At 33.0% G+C, this 27,437-nt stretch overlaps 1 protein-coding gene across 1 annotated transcript in view; it reads left to right on the top strand.

Moving 5' to 3' along the window:
- Positions 1 to 27,437, top strand: part of NALCN (sodium leak channel, non-selective) — a 516,511-nt gene that overhangs the window by 269,248 nt on the left and 219,826 nt on the right. Inside the window, 2 exon segments of the mRNA XM_020964043.2 lie at positions 1,502 to 1,633; positions 15,278 to 15,445. Of these exon segments, the coding sequence (XP_020819702.1) occupies positions 1,502 to 1,633; positions 15,278 to 15,445 (300 nt within the window).

Genomic DNA, 27,437 nt, shown 5'->3' with positions numbered 1-27,437 from the left:
TTAGCTATGCCTTGCACATCAAAAAGTTACTCACCATTGAAATTAAACTCCATTTCAGCAAGCAATTATTAAATGCCTGCTGTGTGTAAGTCATTTTGCTAAATGCTAGGAATCAAAGAAAAAAAATTAAATGGACCTTTTCCTATAGGAATTTGCATTCTAATGGAGAGATGAAATGTTATACAATTAAAACATATATGTGTGTATATATACATATGTATATATGTATGTATGTATATATATGTATATATGTATGTATGTGTATATGTGTATATATGTATTTATGTATATGTGTATGTATGTATATATGTATATATGTATATATGTATTTATGTATATATGTATGTGTGTATATATATATGTATTTGTGTATATATGTATGTATGTGTGTATATATATATATATATATTTATATATTTATATATATAAAACTATTCAAAGTGGAGAAAGTGAGAGCTAATTATTGAAGGGATTGGAAAAGACTTCCTGTAGGATAAAGCTTAAGAACTGAACCTTGAACTAAGTTCAGGGATTCTAAACTGGGAGGTGAAAAGGGAGTGCATTTTGGACATGAGAAACATTGAGTAAGCCAGTTGAATTGGAATATGGAATGTGTGAAGGAGGGTAATGTGTAACAACCTGGAAAGGTAAGTTTAAATTGTGTCATAGAATTGTTCAAATGCCAAGCAGTACAGTTTTTATTTTATCCTAGAGGCAGTAAGGAACCATTGAAATTTCTTAAAGACATTGAAATTTCTTAAAGAAGGGATCAAAATGGTTAGAATTATCTCCAGTGACTGTTATGTTGGCAATTGTGGAGGATGGATGGGAAAGGGGAAATTGGAAGCTGGCAGGTCCATTTAGAAGTCTGTCCAGTCAAAAAGTGATGAGAACCTAAATTGTGATGATAAAAAGGTGTGATTAAAGAGGAGGCTGGTGTGAGAGATGTGCAAATATAATAGGGAGTGAAAACTGATTACATGTGGGTAATGAGAGATTGAGTGGAGACTAAAAGATGACTTCACTCTTATGAACCTGGTTGACTTTCAAAAAATTAAATGGTGATGCTCTGACAGAAATGAAGAAATTTAAAGGAGAGATAAGCTCTTAGAAGAAAAAAAAAGAGTTGTTTTGAGCATGTTAAGTTTAATATGCTTATAGGAGGCCCATCTGCCAAGAAGCAGTTGGTGATGCAAGACTAAAGCTAAATATATAGCTCTGAGTCATCCATATTGTAATAATAATCACAGAATCTTCATTTGTCAGGGGCTACAGAGATGATCTACTCCAATGCATCCTGAGAAGGAATCTCCTTTAAAACCTCCATCAACCCACATTTGGCCTCAGTTTAACGACTTTGGGTGATTGGAAATTCATTAAAGCATAAGAGCTCATACTGTGAAAATAGTGTATATTCAGATACTCTTCCAAAAGTAAAAGGTCTTCTTGTTGATGAAAACAGTCTCTTACTTTGACATATGCTTTTTTTCTCTCTCTTCAGAAAATGATGAGGTCATCAGTTTTTCATATGTTTATCCTGAGCATGGTGACTGTAGATGTCATTGTTGCTGCTAGCAACTACTACAAAGGAGAGAATTTCAGAAGACAGTATGACGAGTTCTACCTGGCAGAGGTAAGCATATTGATTGTGACATCTAGATATTTTTTCAAGTATGAAAATGAAGAATTCCGTGGGCCAATTTAAACTATAAAAACTCAGTGCTCTGGCTGCAAAACCCATCCTTTCCCATGAGGAAACTGATCCACGGCCATTGTATTACTTTATTTGCGGGTGGGGAGAAGGAAGAGAATTGTTCATCTTTGGCTTAATGCAATCAAGTCAATTGAATCTCAGCGTCCCACCCACACCATAGTCTTTGCTCTGAATCTCAAAAATAAACAAGAAAAGACTGTCTGTATAATTGGATGTTTTGCCTCTGGCATGAGTCTAGTTTCTATTTCTCCCACAAATAGAATGCATCTCTGACCCCAGAGCACTTCCCCCAGTAACTAGTTCCAGAAAATGACCAATTTTAATTGTCATTTTCTCATCTAGATTATTAACAGAGCCTCCTAACTGGTCTCTGTGACTGAACTCTTATCACTCCAATCCATCCTACACATTTCCATCAAACTTAATTTCATAAATACAGACCTTACCATGTAACTCCCCTGCTCAACCAGCTCTAGTGGCTTCTTGTTGTCTATAGAAATAAAATATAAATCTCTCTGCATAGTTTTTAAAGGTCCCTTTAAAAATCTGGCTCCAACCTATCTTTCCAGATTCATTGGAAATTATTCCCTGACTTATACTATATAGTCCAGCCAAACTGGCCTTCTCCCTATCCTACACACACAAGATGTTCTATGTCCTATCGCCATGGCTTTGCATTGGCCATCCCTCATAGCTTTAACGAATGCCTGTCTTACCTCCACCTCATAGAATGCCTCTCATCCTGTACAGTACAATTCAAGTACCACCTTTGGCACGAATCCTTTCCTGATTCCCCACAACTGGTAATGCCTTCCCTCCCAAAGTACCTTCTATTCAATGATTTTGTACGTTTTCATATTTATTCACTTTGTATTTATGTGATAGACATGTTATGTGTTTTTTATGTCTGCTGTACTTGAAATAAGTTCCTTGCCAATAGGGATTATTTTATTATTGATAGTGTATGCTCAGTGCATAATACAGTGCATGGCTCCTAATTGGTGCTTAATAAATGATTATTGGATCCTAGATCAATGTCATTGTTGTAGGTTATGATACCAAGCTCATCTCAGCCAACTAGGAGGCCTCCTGGTTAATGTAGGATTTTGTTTTTTGCTTTTTTGCATGAGCAGATCAAGCATTTTCGCCATCTAATTAACTGTATTTCACCCCTAACCTCTCATGGCCACAGGTATGAGTAAAGGTTCATTAGATAGGCACCATAGTGTTGCCAGAATATATTTCTTCACGTAACACATGGTACAAACATTATCAGTAAGTAACAGAAGTACTAGTTTATAGAGCACTGCTCAGAATATTATGAAAACTTCAATTTCCTATAGCTTCTCTACCATATGCAGTACTGTATATTTTGTTTAATAATTGGTTTACTGAATTTATTTACTGAATATTAGTCAATGTGTCATTAAATATATATGGTTTTAAAATATATATAATATATATGTATATATATGTGTGTGTGTGTATATATATATATATAGATATATAGATATATAATAATTTTGTGGGTTACATCTTTCTGGATGAACATTTTTTAGAAATCTTTGATATAGGTCAATGGAAAATAAGTTATGTATAAAATATAATTTATAAAATCTTCCTTTAGATAAACACAGCTCACAATTATGTAGCATATTAAGTTTTTTTAAGCAATTTCCTTACAAGCATGTAATGTAGCCAGTGGAAGTATCATCCCTATTTTTCTTTTTTTTCCTTTTTTGGGGGAGGGGCAATGGGGTTTAAGTGACTTGCCCAGGGTCACACAGCTAGTAAGTGTTATGTGTCTGATGTCACATTTGAACTCAGGTCCTCCTGAATCCAGGGCCAGTGCCATCCCTATTTTTTGATGATGTAACTGAGGCTTAGTGACTTATGCAGCTTCAGGTAACCTCTCTGTGAACCACCAGATTGCTGCTATTTCCCCTATTTCATACCTCTCCTACAATAGCATTTATTTTGTGAATGTACCCCATTTAAAAAAATACAATATTTGAAAGTATTTTGGTTTTGAATTTGAACTTTCATTAATTTATTAAACTCGTGAGGATGGAACTCCCTCTATCAATGCAAATCAATGCCATTTCTGTCACTTACAGTTGTAGAGAAGTTGTTTTGGTCACCAAGAGGTTAAATGACTTGCCTAGGATCATAGAGTCAGTATGTGTCCATGGCAGAATTTGAACCCAAATATTCCTCACTTCCAAAGTCAGCTCTCTATCTAATGACATAATGAAGGCTTAATAAGAAAATGTAAACTTTTAAAAATAAATGAATTTGAAGTTATTTACATTATAAAGATATCTTACATTCTAAAATATAATTTTCCTCAGGGTTCTTCAAATCTTGGTGCAGTTGATTTTGATTTCCAGAAATGCAACTTGCACAATTTTTCAGGAAGACATAAATTTCTTAAAGCAAGGTGTACCTGTAGGATATAAATACCTATGTGAAGGTCAATTCATGGTTACTATGTCACCTTTTAATTTCTTCTTAGAATCCTTTCCTTATTGTTCAGGTTCTCTCTGACAGTATGTAAAAAACTGTCAACCATCCTTCCTAAAGGTAGTTTCCTGAAACAAACTGTCATTGAAAATGAACTTATGTTGGAGTAGAGCTTCTGCAGGCAAGGTGGTAGAGCTGCCAAACTGCTTATTTCCTATTAAATTTCTTATCTGTGTAACCAATATCAAAATGGTGCAAAAATCTCCTTGCTTCTCTGAAAGTTCATTCCCATTAGATTGTCCTATTTTCAATTGATGTCAGCATCAATCTTTCATGTCTCGTAGCACTAGGTGTAGTGAAAAACATTTTTATGACAGTTTTTCAGGTTTCAGGAAAAAGCTATAAATGGATTTCCCAATTTTTAAAATTTTCTGATGACAGAGAATATCTAGCAGTAATACATATGCATGTATATGTGTGTATGTATACATATATATACATACATACACACACACACACACACACACATATATCTTAGAATAAACCCTCAAGTTGATCCTTTGCCCCATGTATCTCCCTCATACAAGTTATTCACTTCCCAGTGAAAGAAGGGGAAACGGATTTTGTTTCTAAGCCTAGACCTCTGTCACAGTGCAGTAACTTTATGTTTATCTAACAGCCTCTTCTAGCAGCATCAGCCCTTTGTATCACATCACCAACTTGAGCAAGAAAGAAAAAAAAAGACTGAAGAATAGCTGTCACAAAGACCCTGAACTAAAGCCATTCACGTTATTCCTTTGTGTCTAACTCAGAGACTTGCTGATTTGTTATTTGATATACAATTCATAAAAAGTTTTATTATCTGGCTTTTTAGACTACAGCAGATGAGAAGCTAAAGGCAGAAAATGAAAGTCCTCAGAATGTCAGCTCCCTCAGCTCCTCCTGTAGTTGCTGATATTTATTATGAAAAATCTGTGTTTAATGCTCCCAACATTCCTAGATGATGGCCTGACATCGACAATCATAAAGTAGATGCAGAACTGTTTTACTATATACTATGATAATGGTGGTTTGTAATGATGACCTTTAGTCATCAGGCTTGAGCAATTTGTGTTATTCTTTAAATAAATGTAGAAAAAAAATTGCTGAAAGCAGTGTTTTGGTATGTAAAGTAATATGTTTTTTATCTGGAAAATTTCCTTGTATGAAATACATTGTTTCCTGACAATACTAGATCAATTAGGGCCTTTGACAATAAAATAATACAACACCTTTGAAATAAATTTCATTAGATAATTTTAAAAAAAATTATTTTATTGGTAAATACAAACAACTTGGATGCAAATGTGGGAAATGTTATATTAATACTTAAAAGTAGCTTTTTTTGCAATTAATAAAAGCATGTACACGACATTTTACAATCCTACATTTCCACTGCCAAAGTAGCTATATAATGAAATGCATAGGATCCACATTCTTTTCAATTCATCCTCCATAAATTAGTATTTGGCTACACAAAAAACTATCTACAACACTGAGTTTTTTATCAACAATTTGTGCATGAATCAAATAAGTATTTCTAAGTTCACTAGGAACTAATAGATTAGCAGCTGGAAAATAGTCATTCTATACATTTTGTAAAATTGAGTCTTAACAAAAGAATATAAGATAATGAATCATTCTATGTTGAGCAAGATAAGTTATATAATTTATCTGAGATGGCTGTCTTTGAAGTATCAGAGCAAATGGGTTATTACTGCAACTCTGACATGTTCCATGAATAATATGGTCAACTTGAGAAGAAAAGACCAAGGAGTGAATTGTGGTGTAGTTTATACTACCACGTATTTTAAGGTACTATATAAATATCACTTATTTTAGTTAAATGAAATAATTCAAATTGAGACAGCTATTCTATTTTAAAATAAAATTAGATCTTATAAAAAACTTTTATTGAATTACAGAGTCCAGACATAAAAGTTATATTACTTAATTTATCTTTGAGTAATGAGTTGGTTAGTTAATTGTTTAACTTTCAGATATTAGCTGTGAAATTAATATTTTAAGATTTTGACTTGCACCATCTGAAAATGAAACCCAGAACTGAGTGATGGAGAATGAATGTTGTTCTTATAAAGGAAAAATGAATGAAACTGAAACTTCTGAAATAGTAATATACTTTATTACTTTAATCATGACAGATCTATTTGCCTTACCTTGCTTACCATCTACACTTTTATATCTACAAAGTGCTTGGAAGCAATATATTTTTATTAGCATTAGTAAACTGTTAATACTTTTACATTAATTTCAATATTAATTTTATTTTTTTAATTGGAAGAGTTTCAAGGTAAATTAAATAATTGACATTATAGTTAGAACCATTTGAATATTGCATAAGAATATTGAAGTATAGGACACTAGGAAGCATGGGTGTAGTTTTCCAGCACCATTAAAAGTTCATTTAATTTTTAACAACCCACATAGTGTTTGTTGTTTTAATTCTGTGGAACACACAGTTCACTAAATGGAAGTTATATATCTAATCTACCATTAGTGATTATTAATTTGTTTTCTTCAATATTGAGGAAATTATTTTATTAAAAGCAGGAGTAATAACATGTTTATAGCACTTGAGTTTTACAGAAAAGTTCCCTTCATTTCAAGCAACTGAAGAAGATTGCACCAGTATTATTATCCTTTTTATACAGATGAGGAAATTGTGAGTCATAGGGTTAAAGAATCATCATGCTATGCCATGAGTAAATATTTAATTTACTGACACACTAGCAGATGCACAGCTATGACACTATTTATATGACACAAATGGAGTTAATGCAATTTTAATCTTCCTGTAACTGAAACTAATTTTATATTAATTTTTTAAAAAGCTATGAGTGTATGTACATATGTATGCATGGACGTAGTTATATGTGAAGGAGAGAAGTCTAAAAAGTCATAAAATCAGTTTGGCTTTAGGTTACAGAATGCTAGAACAACCCAGTAAGTAATCAATTACCTATATGTAAAATGCCTTGCTATTTATTAGAGGTAAAAAGACAAGATTAAAAATAGTCCTTACTATCAAGGTCAGTGTATCTATTCCTTATCCCCAAAGAGGATAAACATTTTGTAGAGTAAAAGAAAAATTTAACTGAAGTTAACTAGCAGTTTGCATTATTTTAATACTGCCTAAAATCCATATGTTCTGTGGTCTGTGCACTAAAGGCAGAGGGTAGCGTGGTTGACAGAGAAGTGGGCCTCAAGTCAGGAAGAATTGAATTCAAAATTTCACCTCAGGCATTTAAAAGCTTTGCAGCCCTGGACAAATCACTTAACCTGTTTGCCTCAGTTGCCTCAACAATAAAATGGACATAATAATAGCATCTACCTCTCAATATTGTTGTGAGAATCAAATGAGATAATATTTTTTTAAAACATTTAGCACAGTACCTGACACATTTTAGGTCCTGTATAAATACCTATTCCACCTGCCTTCTCTCTGTGCCTTTTACATTTCTTTATCTCCAAAGTGTTAGTTTTCTTTTTAGTGATGACAAAAGATCCCCAGGCCTATAAAGGGACATGTAATGAAAAAAATTGATAACACCAGTTAAAAACATTTATTGTCTGAAAAAAAGGCTTGTAGGGGAGAAAATATCCTTCAAGGGATCAGAGAGGGAGAGAGAGTTCTCAGCCACTCAAAGTAGAATGGTAAAAGTATGAGATATTGTAATTTCTAGAGGCTTTCATGCAGGGAGCAGGGGATTAAGGGAGAAGACATCTGTAGACACAATAAGCCAGGCAACAGTATGTTTAGAACCTTCTGAGCAAGGTCTTGAGTCTGTAGCTCCTGTTCAGGTTGTCCCTTAGCTGATCAAGGCTGGTTCTGTGGTTTCTGGCAGCCATAGGCATCTCCAAATTCAGCTAGAGTTCGCTTGCAAAGGATCACTGGTATGTCAAGCAGCTTTGAGCCTCAGAAATCTTTCTAATTAGCTGGTTGTTGTGTAACTCCATTGTCCTTCCCGGCTGTGAAGAAAGGAAGTTCTAACATACAGTATAGTTATTACAGAGCCCATGTTAACACTAGGAAGGAAACCACTTATGGGGGCAGCTAGGTGGCACAGTAGATAGAATACTTGGCTTGAAGTTAAGAAGATTCATCTTCCAGAGTTTAAACCTGGCCTTAGATACTTAGTACCTTTGGACCCTGGACAAGTAATTTGACCCTATTTGCCTCAGTTTCCTCATCTGTAAAATGAGTTAGAGGAGGAAATGGCAAATCACTCCACGATCTTCACCAAGAAAAACCCAAATGAGGTCACAAAGACTCAGACCCAACTGAAACGATTGAACAACTAAAACAAACCACTTATATTACTACGTTATCAGTAAATGGTTACATTGTCTTATGGAGATACAACTTTCAAAGAGCATTAATTAGGAACATCAAGAAAGGCTTTCTGTAGGAGATGGCACATGACATGTGTCTTGAAGAAAGCCCTGCATTCTAAAAGGAAAAGGTGAAGAGTGAGTATTGAGGACAGCCTGAGAGACATGCAAGGAACAGTGCACAAAAGAGAATAATGAGAAATAAGCATGGGCAGTTAGGCTTGGTGACATTGTTAAGGGCTCTAAGATTAGAGGATACTTTCTAGTTACTCAAGTATGAAGAATCAGAGATCTTTAAAAGGTTATAGACTCTAATATTAAGGGTTCTTAAACAATATATTCATGTAACCTTTTTAGAAAGGTTTTTAAATAGATTCCCCACAGGTAATAAAACAATTCACATTCTTTATAAATTATTTTGTAAGACTAAAGAAAATCATTCTAACGTCTAGGAGTCAGTGTATAGTTAGAGTTAAAAAGTCTCTTAAGTATTAAAATGATATGCTTGCTATTTTCAAATTGTTTTGTTTTCTTTGAACTTATTCATTTAAATTGAGAACTTGTTTTAGAATAAAAAAAGAAAAAGGCTTGCCTGTCTCATCCAAGATAGAAATAAGTGAAAGAAGGCATAGACTGTTCATTACATGATCTTTAGTGCCTCAGATAGAGACTGTATAAAATTATATTACTTAATATAAATGTTATATTACATAATTCTGTGATAATTAAATTATAATTACAATTATGTATTCAAATAATCTTTTGATTTTGTTTTTAATCCCATTTCCAATTAAATTTTAATTTTAAAATACACAAGCATATTTCTTAAAAATTATCAAACCTACTTCTCTTGTTCCAGAAAAATATTCAGATCACATAGAGTTTTCGTGGTGCTAGAGTCCTCCTGCTGATACTTAATAGCTACGTCCTTGAGAAAGCAGGTCACTAAAGCTTTCTGAGACTCAGTTTCCTTATACATGGAATGGAATGTCTGTAGTATTTGCCTCCCATATTTATTTGAAAGCTCAAAGGAGATAATGTACATAAATTGCTCCACAAAGTTGATGGTGCATTTAAAATAAAAGTAAAGTATAATTATTTGAATTAAAATAACTCAAATCTCTCTTTTTACAGTGATTTTTAAAATAACATTAGAAGTTAATAGGGAAGAGAACCTTGATTTCTTTGGTATGAGGAATTGTAAGATGGGGAATATCTCCTCATGCAGGTTGGCACATTTTCTGTATATTAGTCTTAGTGAGTTGCCTAAAACACTGAAAGGTTAAGGATTTGCCCAAAGTCACACAGCCAATACAAATCAGAGACAAGACTGGAATATAGATCTTATTGGCTGTGAGCATAGCTCTCTATCCTTTATATCACAGCAAATTAAGATTAGAGGGCTCATAATAGTCACCATTATTTTGAGGAAATTCAGAGTACACATAACAACGAATTTATTTCATTTAGCTTTGACTGATGGATTGGTGAGTATATGATTGACAATTTGACACATCAGTAAAATTCACTTTTTAAAAGTGTTTAAAATGAAATATGTCTAAGTTAGAAAAAATTGTGTTTACCCAAAAGGACAGACAATTTAAAGAAGAAAAAAAAATAGACTCTTACTTAGTAGGAATTGACATTATTGTTTTAATAATGATTTAAATCCATAGTTTCAATAAATTCATTTAAAATACAATGTTGTTAAAGAGAATATTTTGATCTAACCTATCATAAAGAGATATCAGAACAGTATGTGAAAGGGCATATGATAAAAATGTTCATAAATTTGATTTATTATATAACCAGCCATGACATGCATTTCTCTGATTTTTTTCTTAAGTAGGTGAAAGCTCATAAAGTTACTTTTCCAGTAAAGCCATACCAAATCGATAAGTTAGGTGAGAACTGAAAGATGCATAGTACAATTAGTTTTTGCTTGTCATAGAAACAATGTGATCCTGAATTTAGAAATGGCATTCACTCTTTAAGAAGACCTCAAGACACTGTTCTACCCTGGAATAGTTCATTCATTTTCCGAAGGTGCTCAACTTCCTTTTATAAAATAGTTTACATGTGAGTAAACCGGGGTATATTTCTATACACATCTAAACTGAAACAGTTAAATAACAACAAAACATTCTATAATTGAGGAATTAATTAAAATTCATTATGGAAATCAATAATTTCTTTGGCAATATTAAAGGAAATTATTCTTTAGATCTATATACCTTTACCAATTATATTTGCCTTCATAATATCTATATATTGGAAACTTCTTTATTTAAGAAGTAATTTCTGTACTTTCTCTTTTAATATGTTTTGTTTCATGGTGTTTGTTAAAATGAGGTAACAAAAGGATTCATTAATTTCTGCTTCTTTAAAACTTGATCCAGCCCTCATTTTGGTCTCATTAATTACATGCAGTGTCCAAATTGAGAGAAGTCATCCCACCTCATTTGAGCTTCTCTCTTTGACATTATCATTAGGATTAATTAAGTTTTCTTTGAAACATCGGTTAAGAAATTTCTTCTGACAGTCATATAATACAAATATCTAGATGACTCAAGATTTCTGGTTAGGGATACTGAATTCTAAAAGAACCAGACTATCCTAACATTAAAAGCAACCTGTCAAGCCTCAGGAAGAATGTGTAATGGAAAGAGAAGTGACACTTGAGACAAAGGACCAGAATTCAAGTTCCCCTCTCTAATTGCTTGCTACCTATGTGGCCACAGGCAAATCGTTAGGCTTTACTTTTTCTAATCAGTAAAATAATGGGGTGACCTCTGAGATGCCTTCTGGGTCTACATCTGTGATGGTATGCATGATCTTCAATCTCCAAAGTCGTCTTCCTGATAGCATACTCAACTTGACTTTTTGGTTAGGAATTGATGGCTAAATGACTCTAGAATGATAGAGAACTTTTTTTAATCTTAACTTTTATTTAAAAAGAATTAATGACTATTGAATAATTACTTCTAGCATTTTGTAAAAATGTCTAAATTAACTTTCTCATATATACTGACCCAGCATAAGTTATCAATATTTTCTATGAATTTTATGATAGAGACTAGTATTTGTATTTTTGAATGATAGATTCTAAATAATTTGCAATATGTGAATGATAAACATTTTATATGATGGCCAACAAATTTGTGGTTTTCCATTTGTCAATTATCAATCAATTACTTATGGAATTTAATTGTGTCACAGCTTTGCCATGTTTTTTTTAATTGAATTGAATCATGTAATGTATATTAAAATGTTACTTCTCTTAATTTTTAAATTTTTTTTCATGTATCTCAATTTTTGGCTACAATCTAATTATTACTATGCCCTCAAGCTTCACAAATCAATACAATGAATTACTTTTAGAAAACAAACATTTAAGTTAATTTCTCAACTTCTTTTGCTCTAAAAATGTTTTCCATATGATCATATTACATGGAGAGCAGGTAAAAATCAATAAATTCTTCAGTGCTAAAATTTGTCTTACTGTGTATTGCACTCAGACCATACAGGTTTACCATTATCTGGTCCATATGAATAACCACAAGTTACTCATATGACGTGAACTTTTTTAGTGATGATTCTTTCTTCTTCTATAAGCTGAGGAAAGTAATCTTACAGAGCTACTATGCTACATTTTCTTTGGAATTTTGACTTCAAAGTGAGGCAGAGGGTTTTGGAGGATGAAGATAAACTTTTCAGACAATCAGATGCTTCTCTTATCTTTCAGGTTGCTAGGTGATGCAGGGACCAGAGCGTAGGGCTTGAAGTCAGGAAAACCTGAGTTAAAATTGTGCCTTAGATGCTTGCTAGTTCTGTGACCTTGGATAAGTCATTTAAGCTCTCTGAGTTTCAGTTTCTTCATCTAAACAAAGAAGGGGTTTCAGTGGCCTCTAGGTTCTCTTCCATATCCAAGTCTGATCTCATGATTATTAAAAAAAAAATACTAAGGATTTAAGAAGGCTGTTGAGGGAGAATGGAGATCCTCTGAAGGGAGAACCCATACAAGTCATACTAAACTGTTACTGTTTCCGTTACAGTATAGTGGACAAAAAGCACAAAATATAGGATCAGAAGATCTGAGATTTAAGCCTTGTATCACCACAGAGTGCCTATGTGAAGTTGTTTCATATTCCTGAGCCCCACTTCCTCATCTGTTAAATGGGTATAACTATTGTGGAGATTCTGTAGAGAGGAGGATATTTTACAATGTTCTCGAGAGGGTTGTTGTAAAGCAAATATACTTTGTTGCCTGTGAAGTCCTATCTGAAAGTGAGATCTTAGTATTATGCATTCCTCTTTCTGAGTCCTCACATGCATGGCACTATTTCAACCAAAGAATATCATTATGTATTTATAAATCACAATTTTCATCTGCCACAAATGTAATGAATTCTCTATATATTTTGGGAAATGAATAGGGAAGTGTTTTTTGGGAAGAGGTAGCAATCTTGTGTTTCTAAAATAAACATAATGATTGGAAAATTTTACACCTTCAGAGCAAGTTATAAATCTTCTGCCTATATTGGAAGTCTATAACTTTTCCCCATTGCCTGAGTTAATTCTAAATATTATTCAGATATCTAGAGAAATACATTTTTTACAACAAAATCAGACAGTGGATCTGTTTCCTAATGTCTCCTATTATGTTTCATAAGTCAAGAAGGACCAATAACCATCTTATAAGTGAAAAGGCAGGTGTTTAATGTTAACTAAATTTTATGCAGATCATTTGATATATTTTTAAATTTTTAGTGTTGTGGGTGTCTTTGAAAAGTATAAAGTTTTTCCCACAGAACAAATAAAAATGCAGATGTGTTGCCTATGTATTTTAACTGTGGATTAAAATTATTCATGTAATTTCATTTATTCCTGTTGATTGCATATCTAAAATTAATAAAGTGAATAGGTACATTACTATATAATAAAATTCATTATAATACATTGAGAGGTAATTCATAGCTTTATTTGAAATTTTAAATGTAAAATGAAAGAAGAGAATGTGAACTCTACAGTTAAACATGTTATGCCAATGAAAACAAGTAGAGAATATCTCCAATTGGGACAAGTTGGAGTGAGGAAAGCCTTCCTAATTTTAGGAGTGTTAAAATTATAAATTATTCTTCTGCATTTTTAAAAATATGTATTTCTAAAAATTTAAAAAGTTTACTTTTTTAATTTAAAAGTTAAATATGTTATGGTAATGAAATCTAGGAGAGGATATCTCCAATTCAGAGAGGTTGCAGCAGGGAAAGCTTTGCTAAATTTTAGGAGTGTTAAAATTGTAAATTGTTTTTTTGAATTTTTTAAATGGGATGTTTCAAAAAATTCTGCATTGAAAAGCCTAGTGGATTTTTCTGCTTGACATGTGCTGGTTTTAGATATCCTTCAAGATCCAAGCCAAATGCAATCTCTTTCATGAAGTCTTTCCTCATTTTCCTTGAGCCAGAAGTAATCTCCCCATTATCTCTATTACTATAAATTATCATAAATACTTCTCTCAGTTTGCATTTTACCCTAGGATGGTAGTTATTTTTATATGTTTTTTTCCCTCATACTAGAACATGGAGGTCATGCAAACAGAGATTTTAAAAAGATATGTTTCATATAGCAAAGTACCTTAAGCATTAACACTCAATTAATGGTTATTGAATGAATAAATTAATGAATTCATGGGGAGACAAGAACTTCAAAGTCATATTCCACATTACTGGAGATTTTTAGGGTCTTTTTGAAAATCTGGTGTTTAAGATTCTGTAGAGAAGAAATCTAGGAAGACTGTAACTAGGCTCTCTCTTCCCTTTTAATTGTGGTTTAAGGCTCTAATTTCTCAATGAAACATATCATGCCTACTAAATTAAGCTATTTGCATTTTGTACTTTTTTATCTGGTGGCAGTCTCACCACCCAGTTCACTTCTCTAATCCTTCCTCTTCCTTAAAATGGAATCATACATTCCACAGGGCTGATAAAAGCAAAAAATATATAATGGACATATATTCTTCAATACCAATACATACCAAATAGTAAGGTATTTTTTAAAAGTTAAATAACAGTTGTCCAAGAGATAAAATAGACTTGCCTATGCAAGTTTTCCTGCCCCCAATATGTTTCCTATTATTTATGTAAACAAAGGAAGGCTTTGGAATAGTTTACCTTTAAAGTTGTTTCAATTCTATGATTCCAAATATCACAGTTTCTCTGTTTAATCTTCTTGTCCCAAAGAGTATGTCCTGATTTTACATAACTTTTAAAATTATATCTCTATTCCCAATTGTCTAGTACTTTGGGGAATGTTTAAGGAAACTTGAGCTTTAGCAAGAATCAAGCATATGTATATACAAGAATCTCCAATCACAACAGTTCTTTTATTGACAATGAAATGATTTTAATATTTAAAGTAGATACTTAATAAATTACAATATAACTTTCTGAAATCTTAAAACTGACATATTGGTTGATTGGTACTCTAGGTTGATTCAGTCTATTAAAGTTTATTATCTATCCAAATAATATATCTAAACTTTTTTTTCTCTTTTAAAAATTAAAATTCAAGGTCTTTGTTAAGACTACCTTGGTTTCAGCTTGTACTGACTGAAGTTCATTCATTCTAAATGCTTAAGTTGTATTGCTATAAGTCATAATTCTAGATTCAGATGTTGGTATTTCTTTTCCTTCATAAATATTCTACCAGGTGGCCTTTACAGTCCTGTTTGATTTGGAAGCTCTTCTGAAAATCTGGTGTTTGGGATTTACTGGCTATATTAGCTCATCTCTCCACAAATTTGAACTGCTGCTGGTAATTGGAACTACTCTTCATGTTTATCCAGATCTCTATCACTCACAGTTCACATACTTTCAGGTAATGAAAATAATTTCTAATATTTTCCTCCTTATGATATTCTTGCTCAGCTTTCCTTTCAGTACTTTACTCTGTATGATTTTCTTATCCATACGTGATTTTGATAAACACCTAATTATGGTAGCTAGTAATTCAAGAGTACCTCTATTTTATAGACATTTAAGGCCCAAAAATTCACCAAATGGAGGCAATCAGTAAGCATTTGTTAAGTGTGTACTATATTCCAGGCATGGTGCTAAGTGTGGAGAATAGAAAGGCTAAATAATCCCTGCTCTGTAGAAACTCAAATTCTAATGGAGGAGGCAACTGGCAAATAACCAGCAATACATACATACATACATACATACATACATACATACATACATACACACACACATATACATACACACAAAAATAAAATATATGAAAGGCAGTCCCATGGGACAACAGGCAATCAGGAAAGGCATTCTGCAGAAGTTGAAATTTGAACAAAGTCCTAAAGGAAGGTAAGGAAATTAAAAGTTGGAGGTGAGTTGGAGAAGATTCTAGGAAAAAAAGACATCCAGTTGAAAAATCTGAAGAGATGAGAAACTAGCTTATCCTGTTTGAGGAGTAGTATGTAGTTGAGTATGGCTAAATCGTAGAGTATGTGGAGGGGAGTATAGTGTAAGAAGATATAAAGAATGGTAGAAAAGGGCTAGATTATTTTTAAAAAAAAGTTTTACATGCCAAACAAAGGAGTTTCCATAGAGGACTGGAGATAATATGGAACTACTGGGCTTTTTTGAGTAAAGGAGTGACTTTGTCACACCCTGGGACATTGCCCAGGATTCAGGAAAATCACTTGAGATCTGACTGGATTATTGACTGTAGTAGGAAGAGATTAAAGGCAGGGAGACAAATTAAAAAGCCTGAACTAGGGTAGTAACTGTTTAAATAGAGAGAAGGGACCATAGAAGAGGGATGTTATGAAGGTAAGCATGACAGAATTTGATGACAGATTGCATGAGTGGTATAAATAGAACTGAGGAGTTGAGGATGAAACTCAGGTTATGAACCTAGGTGACTTGGAGGATGGCAGTACCCTTAACATTAAGGGAAGTTCAAAAGGAGAAGTTTTGGGAAAAGATAAGTTTTGTTTCAGTAATGTTGAGTTTAAGATACCTATAGGATAGCTACTTTGATATGTCCAAAAACTAGATGACATGGAGCTAGCCCAGGACAGACTAGGGATGGATATAGATGCCTGAGAATAATCTGCCTAGAGATGATAATTGATTCCTTGAAATGGATATGACCACCAAATGATAGAGACAAAAGAGATGAAACCAGAGGATAATGCTTTGAGGAACACTCTCACTTAATGGGTATGACATGGATGAACATGTAGCTAAATAGCCTGAAAAAAAATGGTCAGACACATTGAAAGAGAAACAAGAGAATATATTGTCTCTAGATATAGAATATATCTAAAGAAGAGAGAGCATATATTTGGTAAAGGTTAAAAAAAACTGTCAAATGCTTCAGGAAGGATAAGAATGAGGATTGAGAAAAAACCACTACATTTGGCAATTATGAGGTCATTTAGTGAATGTTCTTGCCCCATTAATAATGCAGATTTAAGTATAATGATTTTGTTATAGATGTGACGCTCTACGACGATTGTGTCAAACTCAAATAGAAACAAATCCCGATAGGCTGCATACTGACTTGGAAAACCACAAATTAACATTATTCATGTTGTGTTGTATTTTTGTTTATTTTGTTAAACATGTCCTAGTTTTATTATAATTGGGTCCAGCTCACTTGGGAGTTTTAGCAGCCTTTAAGCTATGAGTTTGACACCTCTGCTGTACATAAACTCTAGAAGATAGGAACCTGTGGTCATGTGTGTGTTGTTATTATATATATATTGGGTCCATGAATAAAGAACAAAGTTCAAAGTTTTTGACTGGCTTACCTGGGTTCAGTTCTTCTCAGGATAGAGTCTCTTCATAATTTAAGAATAAAATACTAAATGATATTCCATTTTCTACTCACCATCTAGCTTGTAATTATCTACTGTATTATAGCATTTAATTCAAGCATTTAGTGACCATTTGGTTTTAGAGTCTTTATAGGAGGGAGGATGAGGAAAAATTAAACACTGTTCTTAAATAATATTAATCTTGTTAATTATTCAAGATCTGTATTAATTACAAAATTCTTATCAATTTTGAATAAGAAGTCACATCTAGAATATTATTAACTATTAAATAGGATATTATATTTCTATGAACTACTATTCTATTCCTATGAAATTACTGAAGTAACACTTTCTCGTTTACTTCTGTAACTTGTAGTTCTCTAGGACCACAAATACATACAGAAATTCACAATATAATAGATAAAAAGAAGCAGTCATCTCTGATTTATAATATATGGATATAGATATAGATTTAGTTAGCTAGCTTGCTAGATATTTGTACTATATATAATAAGAAGATATGTTCACTTGAATAACTCCAGAAGATGAAAGTAGTATGGAAAGAATTTAGGAGAACATTAATAAAGACAAAATTAGGAAAATATCATTGACATTATAGATAGGGAGTAAATATATGCAAGTTGGGGGAAATAGCTCATGAATATATTGTAGAGTCTGGGTTGAAGTTCCCCAGTGCTTAGCACACTATTTGTTGCATAAGTGGTGCTTTATAAATGCTTTTTGACTGATTGAATGTTTGGACCGCTCATTCTACCAAAGGCAGTACAGCAAAATAAATTCCTAATCTCCTTACTCATCCTAGGCAGAAGAAAAAAAGATGGAAGAAGCAGCCAGTGGAATTATACTTCTAAACGTTATTCTCATGGACAGGGAGGAATTTATTCCTAAAATAAAAATGATAGTAAGCTTATGAGAAGTGAGGGGAAGGAAATACCGTAATAATACAGAAAGAAAAACAAAGAGCAACGTGACATGCATCCTAGATTTGGGGAGAATAAATTGAGTTTATAACAAGAATAGATAGCATGCCATAACTAAAAACTCTATAGGAAAAACTGTCTTGGGAGAGATGGGAAGCTCCTTCAGAATGAATTTTTTTAAACATTTATGTAGTATTTTGGTTTTGCCCAGTTACATGTAAAAATAATTTATAGCATTTCTTTTTGAAACTTGGAATTCTAAATTCTCTCCCTTCCTCCTTCTCTAACCCCCTTCATTGAGAAGTCAAGCAACTCAATATAGGTTATAAATATCCTGTTATGCAAAACATTTCCACATTTGTCATGTTCTGAAAGAAAACATAGACCAAAAAAAAAAAACTCAAGGAAAATAAATAAAGAAAAAAAGGATGCTTCAATCTGTATTTGGACACCATCAGTGCTTTCTATGGAGGTGAACAGCACCTTTCATCATAAGTCCTTTAGATTTTTCTTAGTTCATTATATTGCTGAGAATAGTGAAGTCATTCACATCTGATCATCTTACAGAATTTCTGTTACTTTGCGCACAGTACATTTCACTTTGCATCAGCTCATGTAAGTCTTTCCAAGTTTTTCTGAGAGCATCCTGCTCATCATTTCTTATAGCACAATAATCTTCCATTATAATCACATACCAAATTTTGTTCAGCCATTCCCCAGTTGATGGGCAACCCCATAATTTCCAATTCTTTGCCACCAGAAAAGAGCTGCTATAAATATTTTTGTACATATAGGTCCTTTTCCTTTTTTTTTTTTTATCAATTTTGGGATACAGACCTAGTAGTGGTATTACTAGGTCAAAATGGCTTTATAGCCCTTTGTGCAATGTTCCAAATTGCTCTACAGAATGGTTTGATCAGTTCATAACTTCACCGGCAGTGCATTAATGTCTCATTTTTCCCACATCCCCTCCAACATTTGTCATTTTTCCTTTTTTTTTTCCTATTAGGCAATCTAATTGGTATGAGGTAGTACCTCAGAATTGTTTTAATATGCATTTCTCCAATCAATACCGAGTTAGATCATGTTTTCATATCCTTTATGATACAGATACAGATATATCTATAAATAGATAAATAAAATTGAAGTTTTCAGATGAAGTAATTTAAAGCTAGGTATAGCTTTAAATTACTTCATCAGAAAACTTTATTTTTGTCATTTATCAATTGGGGAATGGCTCTTATTTTTATAAATCTGACTCAATTCTCTATATGTTTGAAAAATGAGGCCTTTATTAGAGAAACTTGCTTCAAAATGTTTTCATACTTACTATTGCTTACTGTATTTCCCTCCATCCTATTTCTCCATGCTTATTCTATTCTCTTTCTCCTTTCACCCTGTCTCTCTTCTAAAGCATTTTGCTTCTGACTGCTCCCTTCCCAAATCTGCCTTCCCTTCTATCACCCCTCCCTTCTCTTATCCCCTTCCGCTCCTACTTTTATGTAGGGTGAGATAGATTTCTATACCCAATTGAGTATGTTATTCCCTCTTTAAGCCAATTCTGATGACAATAAGGTTCACTCAGTCACTCTCTCATTTCTGCCCTCTTCCCCCTCCATTGTAAAAGCTTTTTCTTGCCTCTTTCATGTGAGGTAATTTACTTCATTCTACCTCTCCGTTGCCCTTCTCCCAGCATATTCCTCTCTCACCCTTAATTTTTTAGATATCATCTCTTCACATTCAACTCAAATCTATGCCCCCGTCTATATATATTCCTTCTAACTGCCCTAATAATCTGAAAGTTCTTATGAGTTACAAGTATCATCTTCCCACATAAGCATATGAACAGTTTAGCCTTATTAAGTCCCTTCTGATTTTTCTTTCATGCTTATCTTTTTCTGCTTCTCTTGAGTCTTGCATTTAAAGTCAGATTTTCTATTTAGCTCTGGTGTTTTCATCAAGAATGCTTGAAAGTCTTCCATTTCATTGAATACCTATTTTTTCCCCTGAAGGATTATACTCAGTTTTGCTTGGTAGATGATTCTTGATTCTAATCCTAGCTCCTTTGCCCACCAGGATATCATATTCCAAGCCATCCAGTCCTTTAATGTAGAAGCTGCCAAATCTTGACTGTGACTCTATGATACTTGAACTGTTTCTTTCTAGCTGCTTGCAATATTTTCTCCTTGACTTTCAAGCTCTGGAATTTGGTCATAATATTCAGGGGCTTTTCTTTTTGAGATCTCTTTCAGGAGATGATTGGTGGATTCTTTCAATTTCTATTTTACCCTCTGGTTAGGATATCAGGGCAGTTTTTCTTGATAAGTTCTTCAAAGTTGATGTCTAGGCTCCTTTTTTATCAAGACTTTCAGGTAGTCCAATAATTTTTTAAATACTCTCTCTCCTGGATCTATTTTCCAGGTCAGTTGTTTTCCCAATGAGAATATTTCATATCATTTTTTTTTTCATTCTTTTGGTTCTGTTTTATTATTTCTTCATTTCTCATAAAGTCATTAGCTTCCATTTGCTCAATTCTAATTTTTAAGGAGTTATTTTCTTCTGTGAGCTTTTGTGCCTCATTTCCCATTTGGCCAATTCTACTTTTTAAGGAGATTTTTTTTTCCTCCAGTGAATTTTTGTGACTTTTTTCCCATTTAGCCAATTTTGCTATTTAAGGCATTCTTCTCCTAATTGGCTTTTTGTACGTTTTACCATTTTGCTTGGTCTGTTTTTTATGGTGTTACTTTATTCAGGTTTTTGGGTGTCCTTTATCAAGTTATTGAGTCACTCTTCAAGATTGTCGTGCATCACTCTCTTTTCCCTTCCCAATTTTTCCTTTACCTCTCTTACTTGATTTGCAACATCCTTTTTTTTTTAGGCAATTGGTGTTAAATGACTTGCCCAGGGTCACACAGCTAGTGTCAAGTGTTTGGTCTGAGGTCGGATTTGAAATCAGGTCCTCCTGACTTCAGGGCCAGTGCTCTATCCACTGCACCACCTAGCTGCCCCTGCAACATCCTTTTTGAACTCTTTTATGGCCTGAGACCAATTCATATTTTTTCTTGGAGCTTTGACTTTGGATATAGGAGCTTTGACTATTGTCTTTGACTTTGTTGTCTTCTTCTGAGAGTGTGTTTTGATCTTTGTCACCATAGTAACTTTCTATGGTCAGAATTTTTTTTCTTTTGCTAGTTAGGTTATATCTACATAGATGGCTAATTTAATCATTTTGACTAAATGGAGCAATCATTTTAGCCAGGTAGTTATTATCCACACAAACCAGCATGTATGAGTAAAGTAACTGGTTTACAAATATAAATTTGAAAATTTGTTAACAAATTCATTCAAACTCTATGCATGTAAATATGCCTTTATTTATCTGGCGTAGTCCTAGGGATACTTGAAATGTGACCCATAGTAAGTTTGTATATGGATTTATTTGTAGTGGCAGTGGTTGAAAAATTCAAGACAACTAACATAAGAAAAATGATTATTCGCTTATTGTATATATTTATTTTTTCTTAAAGGAATGAATACACACATGTGGTATAGATATACTATAAATCTGAATTTCATCAGATTGCTGGAACACCTTTTCAAAAGTGATCAACGTGTATATAAGCATACAAAATGTATACATATGTATATATGATAAATATAGAGATAGAAATATAAGGTGGCATGACAGAAATCATTATATAGATTTCTATATTGGCATAGGCAATGTTCTATATTAAATTGACTGGTGGACTTTGAGTTAGGAAGACCTAAATTCAAGTTCCTCTCTGAACTTCACTAATTGTGTTACCATAGGCAGCCTTTCTGAACCTCTAGGAAACTAGAAATTTTCTAAGATTAAAAATTACAAATAGATTGTGGTACCTCATCATCGATAGGGATGTTTCACACTGGGTCTTTGATATACTGATGTACAGTACATAAAATAATAAATGAATAATTGAAGTTATCTCAGAGTGTTGGCAAATCATTTTTATATATTAGGACCTCTGTGATTAATTCCAATTCTATATTTGTTGGTAATTTTACTCCATGACCTATGAATATATCATGTGCCAGTATTCGTTCATTTTGAAGGTAATTATTGAGCATTTATTATACAAGTTTGTAAGGAATCTTTTATTTGTGAGAAGATCATAGTCTAAACACAGTGTAGAATGTTTGTCTATATAAAAGTCTACATGCATACATGCACATATACATGCTACATCAGTACTTACATAGGTACATATACACATAGAAAGATTCTAAGGGACAATAGATTACTTATTTAGTGTCATAGCCAGAATGTGGCAGAGGCAGGATTGAAAGACCAGTCCTCTTGGTCCTGAAGCCAGTTCTCTCCTCTATTATGCCATTCTGCTTCTGTATTATTTTAAGTATATTTAATTAGCTAAACACAGACTTTGAAATTTGTTATCTTGAAAAATAGTATCTGATACTTCTAACTCAAAACTTTAGCATGCATTTATTTTTTCACAGATTTTAAGCATTTTTATTTAACATTTTGAGTTCCAAATTCTATCTGTCCCTCCTTCCCCTCCACCTCCACGAGATGGTAATCAATCAGATACCCATTATACATGTGCGAATATGTAAAACATTTCCATATTCATAATTTTGTAGGAAGAAGGCTAGGAGAAAAGAAAAAATGAAAGAAAGAAAGAAAGTGAAAAATAGCATGCTCCAGTCTGTATTCAATCAATATCTGTTCTTCTCTGGAGGCAGATGGTATGCTTCATCATTAGTCCTTTGGGATTGTCTTGGATAGCTGTATTGCTGAGAATAGCTAAGACATTCACATTTCTTCATTGAACAATATTGCTATTACTGTGTATAATGTTCTCCTGGTTCTGTTCACTTCACTATGCATCAGTTCATGCAATTCTTTCCAGGTTTTTCTGATGGCATCCTGTTTATCATTTCTTTTTAGTGTACTTTAAAAAGTTATAACTCACTATATTCCTATCCCCTCTACATTGATATCTAATGAACTAAATGATTCTTTTATCATTTTGTTTTGTTTTGTTTATCACTTTTATCATTTTGTTTTGTTTTCACAAATATCAGGATACACGTTGTTCTATAATTCTCACAATTAAAAGAAAAGGAATAGTTATATGGGGACACATAATAGTGGTAGGTTGGTATTAGATGTTGAGCAGTGTTCATATGAAGAGTGTTTGAGAAAGGAGTGCTTTTTCCAGACCAGAATTCCATTAAATTTATTGCATAGGCTTTTGATGGCAAAGACATATACCTATTTCAAAATTAATTGCATTCACTGTTTCATTTTCACAGCTATATTAGCTTATCAACACCCTTATATCCATTGTTTCAATACGTTTGGTGCACAAGGTATCAGGATACACAGTCAGTGACATTTTGGCATTTTAATATTTTGTTGACCTTTAGAATTATAATTAAATAATTTTAATGTAGGTTATGGTTAGGTGGTTTGGCATATTTATTACTTTGCCAAAAATCACTTTGCTTCTTTTCTAGTGAAAAAATTAGGAAATATCTAGGTTCAAAAACTTTTTTAAAAGTACCTGTGACATTTTAGTGTATGTCAAACTAGGGACAGGGACAAGATCTGTGATTTCATTGGTTTGAAAAACTTCCTCTATTCTTGTAGTTCAGTACTTTCTCTGAAATTATAGTCTTAAAGCAAGATTTCTTAACTTTTTGGCCCTCGGTAAATACATATTTACTAAGTAGCTCCTCTGTGCCAGGCATTGTACTAAGCTTTGGGGAGTGCAAATGCAAAAAAGAAGATGTTCTCTGCCCTCAGGGAGCTTACAATCTGATGGAGATAGACAGTACACAAAAGGAAGCTGGAAAGTATGTGAAATGAGGAGATAGTCTGACCTGAGTTCCCTTTTTAATTGGAAGTTTTGGAGTTCCTGTTTCCACCCTTCAATCAGAGAGATAGAGAGTGGTAGGCAAGTGGAGTACCAAGACTGATGGCACCTTTCATAGTGATGAGGTTTTCCAAGTAAGAAGCTTCCTAGGTCATGGTGTCATAGATCTCTTTGGCAATTTGGTGAAGCCTATAGACTCTTTCTTAGAATAATGTTTTTACGTGCCAGTCTAAAAACATTTATTCTCCTATGTGCCACTCACTGTGCTAATTGCTAGGAGTACAAAAAGAAGTCAAAGGTCCTGCCCTCAAGGAACTCACATTCAAAGTGTGTGGGGGGAGGGGATGACGACACAAGCAATCAAATATGTAAAAAACAAGCTATATAAAATACATAGGATTACAAAGGCATCCAATTATTTTTAAATACAACTATTAAAACAATTTTTAAAGCAAGTTCATCAACACTAGGATAAAAACCCCTATCTTAACGGGTTGCCTAAAGCACTGATCAGTTAACTGACTTGCTCATATTAACATAACTATTATGGCAGGGCTTGAACCTGTCTTTCTTGTTATGAGGCCAACTTTCTTTATAGAAGTTTCTCTGATAAAGGCTTCATTTCTCAAATATATAGAGAACTGAGTCAAATTTATAGAACTAACAACAATTCCTCAATTGATAAATGATCAAAGAATATGAACAGGTAGTTTTCAGATGAAGAAATCAAAGCTATCTATAGGCATATAAAGAAGAGTTCTAAATCACTTTTGCTTAGAAAAATACAAATTCAAACAACTCTGAGATAACACCTCACAACTATCAGGATTGGGTAATATGAGAAAAAAGGAAAATGATAAATATTGGAGAGGATGGGGGAAGATTGGGGCACTAATGCACCGCTGGTGAAGTTGTGAACTGATCCAACCATTCTGGAGAGCAATCTGAAACTATGCCCAAGGGGCGACCAAACTGTGCATACCGTTTGATCCAACAATAGCACTACTGGATCTGTATCCCTAGGAGATCATAAGAAATGGAAAAGAGCCTACATGTGCAAAAATATTTATAGCAGCTCTTTTTGTGGTAGCAAAGAATTGGAAATCGAGGGGGTGATCATCAATTGGGGAATGGCTGAACAAGTTGTAGCATATGATTGTGATGAAAAGACTTACGTGACCTGTTACAAAGTGAAGTGAGCACAACAACCAGGAGAACACTGTACACAGTAGCAGCAATATTGTATCAATGATCAATTGTGAATGACTTAGCTATTCCCAGCAGTAGAATGATCTCAGACAATTGTGAAGGATTTAGGATTAAAAATGTTATCCATCTCCAGAAGAAGAACTGATTAAGTCAAAATGCAAATCAAGCATACTTTTTTCTTGGGGGGGTGGTCTTTTGGTTTTTGTCAGTTACTGGCCTCTTGGCTGATCCTTTAATAGCACACTCTACTTCTCAACTTCTGACTTTTCAATGACTATCCATCATGCCTGGAAAGCTTGCATTTTTCACCCTGGCTTACTTTAAAAATCAGCTCAAAAAAACCAGGAGAACATTGTACACAGTAACAACAATATTGTATGACTATCAAATGATCTCAGAAATACAGTGATTCAAGACAATTCCAAAGGGCTTATGATGAAAAACGCTATCCACTTCCAGAGAAGGAACTGATAGAGTCTGAATGCAAATTGAGGTATACTTTTTATTTTATTTTATTTTTCTTTTGCCTGTTTTCTTTCACAACATGACTAATATGGAAATATGTTTTGCATGTTTGCACATGTATAATTTATATCAAATTGCTTGCCTTTTCAAGGAAGGGGGAAAGCCAAGAGGGAGGGAGAGAATTGGGAACTTAGAATTTAGAAAAAAAACAAATGTTAAAAAATTGGTTTTTTACATTTAATTGGGAAAATAAAATATCTTAACAATAAATGCCAAAGACTGGCATTTTCCTATCGTATTTTTCCCTCTTGGTTTTCAGAAGAGTCATTAGTTCTAATAGGATATCTTGACTAAAAAAAATGTGCTTCGCAAAGCTTCATCTAAGAATTTTCTAAGACTCATCTTTGATAATAAATTCTTTTTGCCTGGATTTGGTATACACAAACAAGATGAAGAGATGAGTAGGAAAACATGGTTGGAGTTTGCCAAAGCACATTTCATTTATGTCATAATCTTTGTCTTGATTTCTAGGTTTTTCAGATGTTTTTTAACTTTGTAAAGCAACTTGTTAGTAATAGAATTTCAGTTCATTTTAAAAGTTTTAGAAGTTTGAAATTATCCCCTAATTTGGTTTTATTATGGAGTTAACTAGGATAAAATTTAGGAATGGTCTAAATAAAAAAGAGAAAATATTTGGAATGCTTAATAGAGGGCTTATATTTCTAGGACTTCAGGATCATGTTTCACTTTTAATACAACTGAGCATGTCCCTTAAAATTGTCAATTAGTTTAATTTTTATGTAAATATAAAGTAAAAGGGTTTTTTAAGCCAATGAAATATTGGTTTGTGAAAATTTAACAGATGTTCACAGAATGCTTTTTATTGGTATCTGGGATGAAAATCAAAATTATTTGGATCATCTTGTAATTATGATATTAATATAAATAGACGGGAATGTATGTAGTTTCAAAGTTTGAGCCATAAACCATATTTGGACTGCTGGTATAAAGTAGCCTGGACACAGATTTTTTTTCATTTGTTAGTGACACATTTATGTCAGAGAATACATAGATTCAATAAAACATGAATGTGTTCAGATTATTAATCTACAGACATACTGAAAGTTCAATACTTCTTAACATAAAAAGTCATTGTTTGGGAACATGACTTATGTGCAATCTCTTCACCACTAGAAGTAAGAGGGTTCTTAAGATTTTTGCAGGGGAACAGAATGTTTAAGATTTGAATATGTTTTTTAAAAAATTTAAGGAGGGAGAAGGTGTATAGATCAAAATCAATCAATTTTAACAAATTTGTGGTTTTTGTTTACTTGATCATCTAAAATTGATTAAGTACTTTTTAACTTTCTTTAGCCTCTTTTATTTAGTTTAATAAACCATGTTGCACAGTTTCAGTGAATCATATCAGTTTTGTCCATCAAGTTGATGACATCAGTGATAATTTTTTTCTTTGAAAAATTGTACTTGTAAATATTATTTTGCCTGAAATTATATAAAGTGGTACTACAGATCTTACCACTTAATTACAT

The sequence above is a fragment of the Phascolarctos cinereus genome, unplaced genomic scaffold (assembly GCF_003287225.1).
Source record: "Phascolarctos cinereus isolate Bilbo 61053 unplaced genomic scaffold, phaCin_HiC Scaffold_7;HRSCAF=346, whole genome shotgun sequence".
Lineage (NCBI taxonomy): Eukaryota > Metazoa > Chordata > Mammalia > Diprotodontia > Phascolarctidae > Phascolarctos > Phascolarctos cinereus.
The sequence above is the reverse complement of the archived record's forward strand: the minus strand, read 5'-3'. Positions and strand labels throughout refer to the sequence as shown.